Raw genomic sequence first — 16,128 nt, 5'->3', positions numbered from 1 at the left:
CGCGACCCCCCTCCCTCCCCCTCTCAAACACCCGCGACCACCCTGCCTCCCTCTCTCACACCCGTGACAACCCTCCCTCCCTCTCTCGCACAGACCCGCGACCACCCTCCCTCCCTGTCTCACACACCCGCGACCCCCCTCCCTCCGTCTCTCGCACAGACCCGCAACCACCCTCCCTCCCTCTCTCGCATACACCTGCGACCACCCTCCCTCCCTCTCTCGCATACACCTGCGACCACCCTCCCTCCCTCTCTCACACACCTGCGACCACCCTCCCTCCCTCTCTCACACACCCGCGACCACCCTCCCTCCCTCTCACACACCCGCGACCACCCTCCCTCCCTCTCTCGCACAGACCCGCGACCACCCTCCCTCCCTCTCTCGCACAGACCCGCGACCACCCTCCCTCCCTCTCTCAAACACCCGCGACCACCCTCCCTCCCTCTCTCACCCGCGACCCCCCTCCCTCCCCCTCTCAAACACCCGCGACCACCCTGCCTCCCTCTCTCACACCCGTGACAACCCTCCCTCCCTCTCTCGCACAGACCCGCGACCACCCTCCCTCCCTGTCTCACACACCCGCGACCCCCCTCCCTCCCTCTCTCGCACAGACCCGCAACCACCCTCCCTCCCTCTCTCGCATACACCTGCGACCACCCTCCCTCCCTCTCTCGCATACACCTGCGACCACCCTCCCTCCCTCTCTCACACACCTGCGACCACCCTCCCTCCCTCTCTCACACACCCGCGACCACCCTCCCTCCCTCTCACACACCCGCGACCACCCTCCCTCCCTCTCTCACACAGACCCGCGACCACCCTCCCTCCCTCTCTCGCACAGACCCGCGACCACCCTCCCTCCCTCTCTCAAACACCCGCGACCACCCTCCCTCCCTCTCTCACCCGCGACCCCCCTCCCTCCCTCTCTCACACACCTGCGACCACCCTCCCTCCCTCTCTCAAACACCCGCGACCACCCTCCCTCCCTCTCTCACACACCCGCGACCACCCTCCCTCTCTCGCACAGACCCGCGACCACCCTCCCTCCCTCTCTCGCACAGACCCGCGACCACCCTCCCTCCCTCTCTCGCACAGACCCGCGACCACCCTCCCTCCCTCCCTCTCACACACCCGCGACCACCCTCCCTCCCTGTCTCACACACCCGCGACCACCCTCCCTCCCTCTCTCGCACAGACCCGCAACCACCCTCCCTCCCTCTCTCGCACAGACCCGCGACCACCCTCCCTCCCTCTCTCGCATACACCTGCGACCACCCTCCCTCCCTCTCTCGCACAGACCCGCGACCACCCTCCCTCCCTCTCTCGCACAGACCCGCGACCACCCTCCCTCCCTCTCTCACACAGACCTGCGACCACCCTCCCTCCCTCTCTCGCACAGACCCGCGACCACCCTCCCTCCCTGTCTCACACATCCGCGACCACCCTCCCTCCCCCTGCTCTCAAACACCCGCGACCACCCCTCCCTCCCCCTGCTCTCAAACACCCGCGACCCCCCTCCCTCCCCCTGCTCTCAAACACCCACGACCACCCTCCCTCCCTCCCACGCCCGCGACCCCCTCCCTCCCTCTCTCACACACCCGCGACCACCCCCCCCGCTCTCAAACACCCGTGACCACCCTCCCTCCCTCTCTCACACACACCCGCAACCACCCTCCCTCCCTCTCTCGCACAGACCCGCGACCACCCTCCCTCCCTCTCTCGCATACACCCGCGACCACCCTCCCTCCCTCTCTCGCATACACCCGCGACCCCCCCTCCCTCCCTCTCTCGCACAGACCCGCGACCACCCTCCCTCCCTCTCTCGCATACACCCGCGACCACCCTCCCTCCCTCTCTCGCATACACCTGCGACCACCCTCCCTCCCTCTCTCGCACAGATCCGCGACCCCCCTCCCTCCCTCTCTCGCACAGACCCGCGACCACCCTTCCTCCCTCTCTCGCACAGACCCGCGACCACCCTCCCTCCCTCTCTCGCACAGACCCGCGACCACCCTCCCTCCCTCTCTCGCATACACCTGCGACCACCCTCCCTCCCTCTCTCGCACAGACCCGCGACCACCCTCCCTCCCTCTCTCGCACAGACCCGCGACCACCCTCCCTCCCTCTCTCGCACAGACCCGCGACCACCCTCCTGCCCCCCCCACGCGCTCACACACTCGCGACGACCCTTCCCCGTGCTCTCTCACACCCGCGACCACCCTCCCCCCTGCTCTCTCACACCCGCGACCACCCTCCCTCCCTGTCTCACACACCCGCGACCACCCTCCCTCCCTGTCTCACACACCCGCGACCCCCCTATGGTGTAGTACCTGTCTGCAGACAGGTTGCTTCCCTCTGGAGCAATCGCTTTTACACTGGTTAATACCCGCCGAGGATATGTTGAGTGCAAAGGGTTACTTAAAGGATTTTTTTTTAATAGTTTCCTAACTTGGGCTGGCGTTCAAAATTTCCACTCAAAGAATTTACATTGAATTCCTCTGAACATACTTCATCCCAATGAATGCGGTCTGCTCTTTCAAAAACACTCTTAGGTTGGCCTGGAATTGGTGAAATCTGTCTAACCATTGGCCCTTAGGGACGGACTAATTGTCTTGAGGCAGGTGACCTTTGAAAGGAATTTTCCCCCCGATGTTTATTGGAGTAAAGGACGCTGGTGCTGGCAGTGAGTGATTCCCCTGCCCCACCCCCCGCAACTCCTCCCTATTCCCCATCCCTTTGTAGCCAGTGTTCGCATTAAAAACCCTCGATTCGGAATCACACAGACTAGGAATCATAGAACATACAGTGCAGAAGGAGGCCATTTGGCCCATTGAGTCTGCACCAACCCACATTAAGCCCTCCCTTCCACCCTATCCCCGTAACCCAGTAACCCCATCTAAAACTTTTTGGACACTAAGGGCAATTTAGCATGGCCAATCCACCTAACCTGCACATCTTTGGACTGTGGGAGGTAACCGGAGCACCCGGAGGAAACCCACGCGCACACGGGGAGGACGTGCAGACTCCGCGCAGACAGTGACCCAGCCAGGAATCGAACCTGGGACCCTGACGCTATGAAGCCATAGTGCTAACCACTGTGCTACCATTCTGCCCACTTTTCCCCAACACTTTTACACTGGGCAGCCTAATACGTGAGTGAAGTGGGCCACCTCACTTCAACAATTGGCCAGCTCTGTGCTTGGCTTTGTGCCCGATTGGATTCAGCCCAAACTCTCCTAAAACCTTGCAGCTGGGAGAGAAATGATATAATCCCATCAGTCTCGCCTGCGTTTGAGCTCTTCAGTGCAGAGTGTTGGGCCTGTATTCTAATAATTTACATAGATGACCTGGAGTTGGGGACCAAGTGTAATGTGTCAAAGTTGGCAGATGACACTAAGATGAGTAGTAGAGCCAAGTGTGCAGAGGAGACTGAAAGTCTGCAGAGGGATATAGATAGTATCAGTGAGCGGGCAAGGGTCTGGCAGATGGAGTACATGTTGGTAAATGTGAGGTCATCCATTTTGGTAGGAATAACAGCAAAATGGACTATTATTTAAATGATAAAAAATTGCAGCATGCTGCTGTGCAGAGGGACCTGGGTGTCCGCAAAAGGTTGGTTTGCAAGTGCAGCAGGTAATTAAGAAGGCAAATGGAATTTTGTCCTTCATTGCTAGAGGGATGGAGTTTAAAAGCAGGGAGGTTATGTTGCAGCTCTATAAGGTGCTGATCAGGCCACACCTGGAGTACTGTGCTCAGTTTTGGTCTCCTTACTGGAGAAAGGATGTACTGGCACTGGAGGTTGATTCTGGAGTTGAGACGGTTAGTTTATGAGGAGACATTGAGTAGACTGGGACTATACTCATTGGAATTCAGAAGAATGAGCGAGGATCTTCGAGAAACATATAAAATTATGAAGGGAATAGATAGGATAGATGCGGGCAGGTTGTTTCCATTGGCAGGTGAAACGAGATCTCGGGGGCATAGCCTCAAAATAAGGTGGAGCAGATTTAGGTTTGATTTGTGGAGGAATTCCTTCACCCAAAGGGTTGTGAATCTGGAATTCCTTGCCCAGTGAAGCAGTTGAGGCTCCTTCATTAAATGTTTTGAAGGCAATGGTAGATAGTTTTTTGAGCAGGAAAGGAAAAAAAAAAGGTTACGATGAGCGGGCGGTAAGTGAAGCTGAGTCCACTAAAAGATCAGCCATGATTTTATTGAATGGCGGAGCAGGCTCGAGGGGCCAGATGGCCTACTCCTGCTCCTAGTTCTTTTGTTCTAACCAATCCTGACTAAATGAGCCGAATTTGATAATGATATTGAGTGATCAGTCTGTGGACCTTGAAAATCATGGAAGATTATTATCTATTTTATCCACTAAATCTATGGTGGGAATTATTTCTTCAGATTAATAATGCCACTCCCTCCACCCAGTCTAATCCCACTCTCCCAGTGTCCAATTCACCTAATAAGCAAATCTTTCAGGACATGTGGGAGGCACCCGGAGGATACCTCCACAGACACAGGGAGAACTTGCAGGCTCCATACAGACAGTGACCCAAGCGGGAATCAAACCCAGGTCCCTGGTGTTGTGCTACCGTGCTAACCACTGTGCTACCGTGTTTCCCATATCGTATCCAGTCTGATCCCACACTCCACCTCACTCCCTGCGCCCTTTAATATCCCACCCAGTCTAATCCCTCTCTCCCCCTCACTCCCAGCACCCTTTAATATCCCACCCAGTCTAATCCCACTCTCCCCTCTCTCCCCGCACCCTTTAATATCCCACCCAGTCTAATCCCACTCTCCCCTCTCTCCCCGCACCCTTTAATATCCCACCCAGTCTAATCCCACTTTCTCCCTCACTCCCCGCACCCTTTAATATCCCACCCAGTCTAATCCCACTCTCCCCATCACTCCCCGCACCCTTTAATATCCTACCCAGTCTCATCCCACTCCCCCCCTCACTCCCCGCACCCTTTAATATCCCATCCAGTCTAATCCCACTCCCCCCTCACTCCCCGCACCCTTTAATATCCCACCCAGTTTAATCCCACTCTCCCCCTCACTTCCCACGTCCTTTAATATCCCACCCAGTCTAATCCCACTCTCCCCCTCACTTCCCACGTCCTTTAATATCCCACCCAGTCTAATCCCACTCTCCCCCTCACTTTCCACACCCTTTAATATCCCACCCAGTCTAATCCCACTCTCCCCCTCACTTCCCACACCCTTTAATATCCCTCCCAGTCTCCTCAAACCACACTGCCATTTCCTTCTAGTTCTGACACATTGGATTTCAGTCTGCATTTGTCCATTCTTCGAGGAAGTGATCGGTTTGCACAGGCCAGAGTTGCATACAGGTGTTATGTGGAACTGACTCATAGACTTGCTCTGTCTCAGAGTTATGTGGTTTGTACAGATTCTGATATTAACACCCTTCCTTCCTTCTTGTTCAGCCTTCCATAGATTTCTTTACCCATGAGACGATGATTCACCCCGTGACCAACCACCCAGCTCACAAGCGCAGCTTCATTCCATCGCTCATTGAGAAGGAGAAGGTAAGACCTTGAAATTGTTCCTGAGCCAGGCCATGGCTATTGAATCATTCTTCCTCTCCTCTCTTCCCCCTTTCCCCTCAGAGAAGTTCGAGCAAGGCCACAGGTTACATTGGACAAAGCTGACAAAGTATCCTGGGCTAAACCAAACTCAGCCTGAGTCCTCTCTGAATTCACACACATCATCTTACCCTGCAGCTTGACCACTTCACACCTTTACTATAGCTCCGATTGTGCACAAATCAGCCACCTCAGACAGGGGCTATACTGTAAATTGTGCGCTGTACAAATCTAATTGCAGTAATGCAGAAATAATGTTATAACCTGCCTCGACATTTCGTCATACGAACAATAAGAAATGGGAACAGGAGTAGGCCATTCGGCCTCTCGAGCCTTCTCCGTCATTCAATAGGAACATGGCTTTTCCAACATTCCACACGTCCACGTTCCTGCCCTTTCCCTGCTCACCTTGATTCCCCTACTGATCAAGAATCTCTCTCAGCCTTAAATATACTCAAGGACTTGGCTCCCACAGCTCTCTGTGCAAGGAGTGCGAAAGACTCACAACCCCTCAATTCCTCTTCATATCAGTCTTAAATCTGAGACTGTGCCTTCTGTCCTATTATGATATCTGCAACAGCTTCCTTATCATTGGTGCACGTGGCTGTATTTCCAGTCAATGTAAAACAGTCTTTTGTTTTAACTGATGGAAATTTGAACAGGGCCATCAGGAGGGATTCCGATTCTCTTTGGAAATCACTCACTGCCGACCATTTTACTGTGTGTTTTTAAACGGCAGCACGGTAGCATGGTGGTTAGCATAAATGCTTCACAGCTCCAGGGTCCCAGGTTCGATTCCCGGCTGGGTCACTGTCTGTGCGGAGTCTGCACGTCCTCCCCGTGTGTGCGTGGGTTTCCTCCGGGTGCTCCGGTTTCCTCCCACAGTCCAAAGATGTGTGGGTTAGGTGGATTGGCCATGCTAAATTGCCTGTAGTGTCCTAATAAAAGTAAGGTTAAGGGGGGGTTGTTGGGTTACGGGTATAGGGTGGATACGTGGGTTTGAGTAGGGTGATCATGGCTCGGCACAACATCGAGGGCCGAAGGGCCTGTTCTGTGCTGTACTGTTCTATGTTCTATTTTCCTTATCCTCAGGATATGCGGAACACTTGACGGCTCTGCAGTAATTGCCCATTGCTATCTGCTCCAAGGCCATTAGAAATTAGTCCTATAGTCTGGGAGCGAGATGCAGGCTGGATTGGGGGAGAGGGAATTTCCTTTCCCTGATGGACATTAGTAAAGCAGTTCAGGTGTTTATTACCTTCGGGCCGTTTACTGATACCAGCTCACAAATTATTCAACAAATTTAATGAATTCACTTTGACACTTTTCCAGTGTTGGGCTTTGAATTTGAGAGCCCTGGGGCTGGATTCTCCGCCGTCAGGATGCTCCATTTTGCTGGAAGGCAGACCGGGTTTCCCGGAGACGTGGGGCTGCCCCACAATGCGAACCCCCATTGACCAGCCGGTGACACGGAGAATCCCGCCATGGGGCTGCCCCACAATGCCAAACCCCATTGACCAGCCGGTGACACGGAGAATCCCGCCGTGGGGCTGCCCCACAATGCCAAACCCCATTGACCAGCCGGTGACACGGAGAATCCCACCGTGGGGCTGCCCCACAATGCGAAACCCCATTGACCAGCTGGCGACACGGAGAATCCCGCCGTGGGGCTGCCCCACAATGCCAAACCCCATTGACCAGCCGGTGACACGGAGAATCCCGCCGGCGCGCTGAACCACAATGCGAAACCCCATTGACCAGCCGGTGACACGGAGAATCCCGCCGTGGGGCTGCCCCACAATGCCAAACCCCATTGACCAGCTGGCGACACGGAGAATCCCGCCATGGGGCTGCCCCACAATGCCAAACCCCATTGACCAGCCGGTGACACGGAGAATCCCGCCGTGGGGCTGCCCCACAATGCGAACCCCCATTGACCAGCCGGTGACACGGAGAATCCCGCCGTGGGGCTGCCCCACAATGCCAAACCCCATTGACCAGCCGGTGACACGGAGAATCCCGCCGTGGGGCTGCCCCACAATGCCAAACCCCATTGACCAGCCGGTGACACGGAGAATCCCACCGTGGGGCTGCCCCACAATGCCAAACCCCATTGACCAGCCGGTGACACGGAGAATCCCGCCGTGGGGCTGCCCCACAATGCCAAACCCCATTGACCAGCCGGTGACACGGAGAATCCCGTCGTGGGGCTGCCCCACAATGCGAACCCCCATTGACCAGCTGGTGACACGGAGAATCCCGCCATGGGGCTGCCCCACAATGCGAAACCCCATTGACCAGCCGGTGACACGGCGAATCCTGCCGTGGGGCTGCCCCACAATGCGAAACCCCATTGACCAGCCGGTGACACGGAGAATCAGGCCGTGGGGCTGCCCCACAATGCGAAACCCCATTGACCAGCCGGTGACACGGAGAATCCCACCGTGGGGCTGCCCCACAATGCCAAACCCCATTGACCAGCCGGTGACACGGAGAATCCCGCCATGGGGCTGCCCCACAATGCGAAACCCCATTGACCAGCCGGTGACACGGCGAATCCTGCCGTGGGGCTGCCCCACAATGCGAAACCCCATTGACCAGCCGGTGACACGGAGAATCAGGCCGTGGGGCTGCCCCACAATGCGAAACCCCATTGACCAGCCGGTGACACGGAGAATCCCACCGTGGGGCTGCCCCACAATGCGAAACCCCATTGACCAGCCGGTGACACGGAGAATCCCGCCGTGGGGCTGCCCCACAATGCGAACCCCCATTGACCAGCCGGTGACACGGAGAATCCCGCCGTGGGGCTGCCCCACAATGCCAAACCCCATTGACCAGCCGGTGACACGGAGAATCCCGCCGGCGCGCTGAACCAGAAATCAGGTGCGGCTGGACAGAGAATCCAACCCTTGATTATCAACCCAATACCAGGACGTTTCAGGCAGAAGGTAATTCTGTATTGAGGAGAGCTTGGAAACGTTTGGAACAGGGAATGTTAAGAGGACCAAGTGGAGGCTTTCCAGAAGATGAGACACTTTAAAAGAGTGGACAGTAAATTATTCCCTCGGTTAATGAGAACATAGAACATACAGTGCAGAAGGGGGCCATTCGGCGCATCGAGTCTGCACTGACCCACTTAAGCCCTCACTTCCACCCTATCCCCGTAACCCAATAACCCCATCTCACCTTTTTGGACACTAAAGTTAATTTATCATGGCCAATCCATCTAATCTGCACGTCTTTGGACTGTGGGAGGAAACCGGAGCACCCGGAGGAAACCCACGCAGACACAGGAAGAACGTGCAGACTCCTCACAGACAGTGACCCAGCGGGGAATCGAACCTGGGACCCTGGCGCGGTGAAGCCACAGTGCTATCCACTTGTGCTACCGTGCTGCCCAAATCCCCATCTCTCATATAATCACATCTTTCCCATAATGTGTTGACCAGAATTGTATTCAGCACTCTATAACTGCAGTCTAACCGGTGTTTTACACCGAGAGGGGGTGGCCCACTTCCATCAGAGCTGATTTTATTCTGCGTGTGCCTAATTTGTTTATCTTCCAGCAAGTCAGTTTTTCAGAAGAACTTTAGCATTGATTATTATCAGGTGGCTGATGCAGTCAACACGCCCACTTCATGCCTGTTTTGGGCACAAGTTGAAAGTATTACCCAAGAAGTGGTTCAGAAATTGGTTCAGTAACTGAAGGCCTGGGGTGGGATTCTCCGCAGGCCCATTCCGAAATCTCATTTGGCACGGGGGTGGAGAATTAATGTTCACGCGAGAATCATGGCCGGCAGCACTCCCGCGATTCTCTGGTCCCCAGAGAATTGCTCTTGCGCGGCTGGCGGGACATTGATAGAGCCCACGCCCAGCTATTCTCCGGGGAAAAACTGGTCAAGTTCACAACGGCGTGGTTCTAACCAAGTATTGCCAGTCGGGAACCTCAGGTGGCGGCTGCGGACTCAGTCCGCGGCCACCCTGGTGGGGGGCAGGAGTTTGAGTACCGGGGTGGGGGGTTGAGAAGCACTCCGGGGCCCTGCCAGTTCCCTGCAGGTAGAAGAATCGCTGTACGGTTTTATATGGAAAGTGTCGTATGAAACGCCAGCGTTTTTACGCCGGCGTGGGGACATAGCCCTGTGTTTGGAGAATCCTGCCCCAGAGCTTCAAAATCATTGGCAAAAACATTTAAGTCCGCAGGTCAGTGACTGAGTTGCTGGGCTCTGAAACGCTTGATCTGAAAAGGAGCTGATTCTTGGAATAATCTTTAATGGGCAGTTGCTACCGTGCTGCCCAAATCCCCATCTCTCATATAATCACATCTTTCCCATAATGTTGTGACCAGAATTGTATTCAGCACTCTATAACTACAGTCTAACCGGTGTTTTACACCGAGAGGGGGTGGCCCACTTCCATCAGAGCTGATTTTATTCTGAGTGCTTGAGGATGAGGAGTTTGAGTTACACCAGAAAACGGGGATGTGGGACGAAGCACAGCTGCTTTATCAAAGAGCCAGCTCGGGCTCGATGGGCTGAATGGCTTCTGTTCTGTACTAAGTTTGTATAATGACCCTTAGAGTGAGACCCTTATTAGCTTTGGCACATCTCGAATGGTGGAGGGTCTTCCCATTACTCCTTTGCTCTAGGGAGCATGGTAGCACAAGTGGTTAGCACTGTGGCTTCACAGCGCCAGGGTCCCAGGTTCGATTCCCCGCTGCGTCACTGTCTGTGAGGAGTCTGCACGTTCTCCCCGTGTCTGCGTGGGTTTCCTCCGGGTGCTCCGGTTTCCTCCCACAGCCCAAAGACGTGCAGGTTAGGTGGATTGGCCATGATAAAATTGCCCTGAGTGACCAAAAAGGTTAGGAAGGGTTATTGGGTTACGGGGATAGGGTGGAAGTGAGGGCTTAAGTAGGTCGGTGCAGACTCGATGGGCCGAATGGCCTCCTTCTGCACTGTATGTTCTACATTCTTTTCCGGGAACAAAACTCCCTTTTTATTTATTAGCTAGAGAAATATTAATGGAGGCTTGGCTACAGCTGAAGAATTTGAACCCAGCTGTTTAGACGCGAGAGTAAGAGAGGGTGGCTAAGCTAACGGCCAGGGAAAATCAATGGGCTTCAGTCATTACCATTCTCTTGTTATGTTGAAGCTTTAACTTTGGTTTTTATATTTAAACTCTCTCTCATCCTGCAGGTTTCGAAACTTGTCAATGCAATCAAACTGGGCTGGATCAAACCACGCAAGCCGCGAGATGACACGGCGCACTACTATGATCTGTGGGCACAGGAAGATCCCAACGCAATCCTGGGTCGGCATAAAATGCACGTCCCTGCACCAAAGCTGAAGCTCCCAGGGCACGAGGAGTCTTATAATCCCCCACCTGAGTACTTATTAACGGAGGAGGAGGTAAGGAGTTCCTCTGCTCGATGGCACATCCAATCTGTGTGCTGCCTTTGGGTCGTTCATGGTTACATTTGGTGGCTAACTTGCCGATAGCCATGACCTTTGGCTCCCTCTAGTAGTCTGTCTGCTTGGAGGTATTCTGTTGACTCTTCAGGATCAGGGCTATCCACAGAAAGTGGCCAGAAGGTCTCCTTCCACTGCAGGTCCACATTGATATCACAAACCTCAGACCTAAAAACATAAGAAGTAGGAGCAGGAGTAGGACCCTCGAGCCTGATCTGATGTGACCGTAACTCTCCTTGCCTGCCTCCACCACCAAAAACCCGTGTATCCCTTGTCATTCAGAAAGCTGTCCAACTCCGCCTTGAATATATTTAATGTCCCAGGTTTCTTTCTGGGAAAGAGAATTCTTCTGACCGAAGAATGAACAATGTTTCTGCAACCAGTAGATATAAAACAGGGCACAATAGCAAGGAGTTATTTTGAAATATTGAGGGGTACAGTAGGATACCGGTCATATCACTGGACTAATGATCTGGAGACAGGAGACCTAATCCGCAAAGTAGCCGGGGAATTTAAAAGTCAGACAGTCAGTGGTGGGAAAGCAGAGGTCACGTTCACTGGCCAACTTCTGGAACAGTTGGTTAGCACTGATGCCTCGGCGCTGATGATCCTGATTCCATCCCGGTCCCGGGTCACTGTCCGTCTGGAGTTTGCACATTCTCCCCGTGTCTGCAAGGGTCTCACCCCCACAACCCAAAGACGTGCAGGATAGGTGGATTGGCCATGCTGAATTGCCCCTTAATTGGAATAAGTTTTTTAAAAAGGACGGTGTTCATGGAAGGTCACAGAATCATATCACTATACCACCCAAGAATCATCAAGAAAAGGCAACAAGGTGACATTGGCCCTATTCTGAGACATGGGAACTTGCTGAAGGAGGTATTTGAAGAAAGATTGGAGAGATGAAGACCTAAAGGGAGAAAGTGAACCATGATATTAGACAAACTGAAGGTAAAATGGAAGGTTCCTCCGAGCAACTGAAGAGGAGAGCGAGATTTGAGCAGCTTGGAGAAATGAGCAGAAGAGCTGCCCTTGGGCAGATCACTAAAATACAACCCAACCAGAAAATACTGAACAATCCCAACGGGTCTGACAGCATCTGTGGAGAGAGAAGGGATGTTTGTCAAAGCTTTGTCACTAATATACAATTAAATACATCGGGAATAAAAAGTTAGTCTCCGTAATAGTGACCATTAAACTGCCAGATTGCTGTTAATCCCTCTAGTTCACTACTGTCCTTTAGGGAAGGAAATCTGTTGTCCCTTGCCTGGTCTGGGTACATGTGACTCCATCAGATCCACAGCAATTTGGTTGACTCATAACTCCAGCTTCTTTAGACGTATCAGAATTCTGTTAGAATGGTTATCAGGATAGCAATAAATGCTGGGTTTACTGGTAACACTCATCACTTGGAGTAATTCGAAAAGAAAAGAAAGGAGGTGTTCTGTTAAGGGGTGCACTTTACATGGCGCATTTTGTAATCATTCCCAAAGAAATGTGAATGAAAAATGTTACCTTGAAGTCCTTGAGTTCCAACCAAGGCTCCTTCGACAGCACCTTCCAAATCCATGACCTTTACCAAACCAGCACCTTCCAAATCCATGACCTTTACCAAACCAGCACCGTCCAAATCCATGACCTTTACCAAACCAGCACCTTCCAAATCCATGACCTTTACCAAACCAGCACCTTCCAAATCCATGACCTTTACCAAACCAGCACCTTCCAAATCCATGACCTTTACCAAACCAGCACCTTCCAAATCCATGACCTTTACCAAACCAGCACCTTCCAAATCCATGACCTTTACCAAACCAGCACCTTCCAAATCCATGACCTTTACCAAACCAGCACCTTCCAAATCCATGACCTTTACCAAACCAGCACCTTCCAAATCCATGACCTTTACCAAACCAGCACCTTCCAAATCCATGACCTTTACCAAACCAGCACCTTCCAAATCCATGACCTTTACCAAACCAGCACCTTCCAAATCCATGACCGTTACCATATAAAAGGACAAGGGCTGCACACATGGGAACACCACCACCAGGAAGTTCCCATCCAAGTCGCTCACCATCCTGATATTGGCATTCCTTCATTGTCACTGGGTCAAAATCCCGGAACTCTTCCACCTAACAGCACTGTGGGTGTACGTACACCTCATGGACTGCACAGTTTAAGAAGGCAGCTCTCCTTCACCTTATCCTGGCCAAATCGGGATGGACAGAAAACGCTGGCCTAGACAGCACCACCCACATCCCATGAAGGAATAATTAGAGAAATGTCTGAGCTTGTCCGAATTGTGAGTGAGATTATATGCAGAATGTTTTCGTCCTTTGGTAAAGTCCTTTCTCTTGCTGCATTTTTGGTGTCTATGATCCTGAGATTTGACCATTAGTGAGGCACTTTCATCAAATGGGGTACAGAGTGGTGCGGTCGGTCTGTTCTTTCCTTGCCCAGGTCTGTCTTTAAGTGAGGAGCGATGTTTTGCTTTGGCCGGGGCACACTTATCGATGCTCGTCACTGGGCCACAAGGGAAGGAGCTGAGTCCCAGAATGGCTGCAAAGAGCAGCAATGAGTTTGGTCAATAGTATCAGCAACATAAGGCATGGTTTAAAAAAAATAGGGCTTTGGCTTTTGAAAGGAGACTTTAAATCTGGGATACCGAGTGAGATAGGGAAGTCCTGAACGCTTCCAAGTCCTGCTCAGAATAAGGGGTTGGCCATTTAAAACGGATAGGTAGGAATTTATTAGGGCTGGTTTAGCACAGGGCTATAGAGCTGGCTTTTAAAGCAGACCAAGCAGGCCAGCAGCACGGTTCAATTCCCGTACCAGCCTCCCCGAACAGGCGCCGGAATGTGGCGACTAGGGGCTTTTCACAGTAACTTCATTTAAAGCCTACTTGTGACAATAAGCGATTTTCATTTCATTTAATTTCATGTGCTAGGTTGTGAATCTTGGGCGTTCTCTAAAGTTGTGTGTGCCGCTCAGTCATTGAATGTGTTCAAGACAGCGATCGCTAGATTTCTGGGTACTAAGGGATAATGCAGAAAGGTGGAGTTGAGCTAGATGCTGAGCCATGATTTTAGCGAGCAGGCTCGAGGGACCGAATGGACCTCTGCAGCTCCTGCTTGTTTTCTGTTCTTGCTCAACAAGGGATTGTGAGTTCACATTGATGAAAGGCAAATTCAGAATGGCCAGCCAGCTCTTCACAGAAAGCCATCACAAGCTGAAATGGTTTAACAGGCCCTTCGGCCCTCAATGTTGCGCCAACCGTGAAACGCCTCTAAAGTCCATCTACACTATTCCCTTATCGTCCATATGTCTATCCAGTGACCAAAGGGGCTGGTTTAGCTCACTGAGCTAAATCGCTAGCTTTTAAAGCAGGCCAGCAGCATGGTTCGATTCCTGTACCAGCCTCCTCGGACAGGCGCCGGAATGTGGTGACTAGGGGCTTTTCACAGTAACTTCATTGAAGCCTACTCGTGACAATAAGCGATTTTCATTTCATTTTTCATTTCATTTGAAAGCGTTTAGTGTTGACGAGTCCACTACTGTTGCAGGCAGGGCATTCCATGCCCTTGCTATTCACTGAGTAAAGAACCTATCTCTCCATCTGTCCTATATCTATCTCCCCTCAATTTAAAGCTATGTCCCCTCGTATTAGACATCACCATCCGAGGAAAAAGGCTCTCACTGTCCACCCTATCTAGTCCTCTGATCATCTTGTATGCCTCAATTAAGTCACCTCTTAACCTTCTTCTCTCTAACGAAAACAGCCTCCAGTCCCTCAGCCTTTCCTCATAAGTTCTTCCCTCCATACCAGGCAACATCCTGGTAAATCTCCTCTGCACCCTTTCCAATGCTTCCACATCCTTCTGGGCAGGGTTGTCAGAATCCATTTCCTGTTCAAAAATATTGGACCATTTGGGTTTTTCCAACCATGGCACATTTCATTCTGTCTTGTGCCAGCTTCCTAATCACCAGCTTTTACCATTTTAATTCACATCCTGTGTTAGTGAGATTGGAACTTGGATTACTGGTCTAGTATTTTTAACATTAGTGGTGGAAGGGATGCGCTGGATGGGCTGAACAATCAATTCCTGTTATTGTTAACTTCCCTGCTGTGTACCATGGAGTCACAAGAAAGCGTGGGGTATGGGAGCACTACCTGTCCTATGCCTGTTCATTCCCATATACCTCAAACTACCGATGCAGTGGATTTGTTTCGACTGAGCATTTCTCCAGTAACATTGCAACAGTTGTAAAGAGAGCCCTTTCCAAACCTCTAGATCCATAAAATTCAAAGAGAACAAAGCAGCAAACACGAAACCGCAGCAGTGATTAGCTTTCCAGGGTTGTATTGCTATACGTGGCCCTGCATTCAGTTTAAATATTGCTGGTCTGGAGGGTCCCCAGTGAACTATGCCTCTCTCTGAGGGCAAGGAGCCCTGGATGATCAAATCATTTCTTCTCGCTGGTCCCTCCTAAAACTGTTACTGTTCTCTTGCACCTCTGGATGTGATTACCAACTGCACTAATCGTATGTGTGCAGTGACCCAGAAACAGGAACGTACATGCTTCACTTCACTGGCTCCCTTATTCCACCTGGTCTAATGTAGCTTGCTTGATGTTTGTCTTTTGCAGAGACTGGCCTGGGAACAGCAGGAGCCCGAGGAACGGAAATTAAACTTCCTCCCACAGAAATTCACATCTTTGCGTGCCGTGCCTGCATTTTCACGCTTCATCCACGAACGCTTTGAACGCTGCCTCGACCTCTATCTCTGTCCGCGGCAAAGGAAGATGAGGGTAGGTTCAGAGTTGTTTTATTCCAGGGCGAGGGGGGGGGGGGGGGGGGGGGGGGGGGGTGGCAGAGGGGAGACAATAAACTGATCTTACACGGCTCTGGTGCATGTTTTCTTGATGGGTCCATTGTTTTCAAAATCTTGCATTTCTGAATAGTCCTCTTATCTTATACAGTGAATTTCTTATCCAGTGAATTACTCTTGAAGTGTGCCCAGTGTTATGTCGGCATTCACAGCACG

At 52.2% G+C, this 16,128-nt stretch overlaps 1 protein-coding gene across 1 annotated transcript in view; it reads left to right on the top strand.

Annotated features, from left to right (window-relative positions):
• bop1 (BOP1 ribosomal biogenesis factor) overlaps positions 1-16,128 on the top strand; it is a 169,312-nt gene that overhangs the window by 131,249 nt on the left and 21,935 nt on the right. The window contains exons 6-8 of the mRNA XM_038796475.1: positions 5,454-5,555; positions 10,808-11,020; positions 15,731-15,892. Coding sequence (XP_038652403.1) covers positions 5,454-5,555; positions 10,808-11,020; positions 15,731-15,892 — 477 coding nt within the window. The remainder of the gene's footprint in view (positions 1-5,453; positions 5,556-10,807; positions 11,021-15,730; positions 15,893-16,128) is intronic.

Source organism: Scyliorhinus canicula, chromosome 5 (genome assembly GCF_902713615.1).
Source record: "Scyliorhinus canicula chromosome 5, sScyCan1.1, whole genome shotgun sequence".
NCBI lineage: Eukaryota > Metazoa > Chordata > Chondrichthyes > Carcharhiniformes > Scyliorhinidae > Scyliorhinus > Scyliorhinus canicula.
Note: the sequence above shows the minus strand (reverse complement) of the source record. Positions and strands in the feature narration are given on the sequence as shown.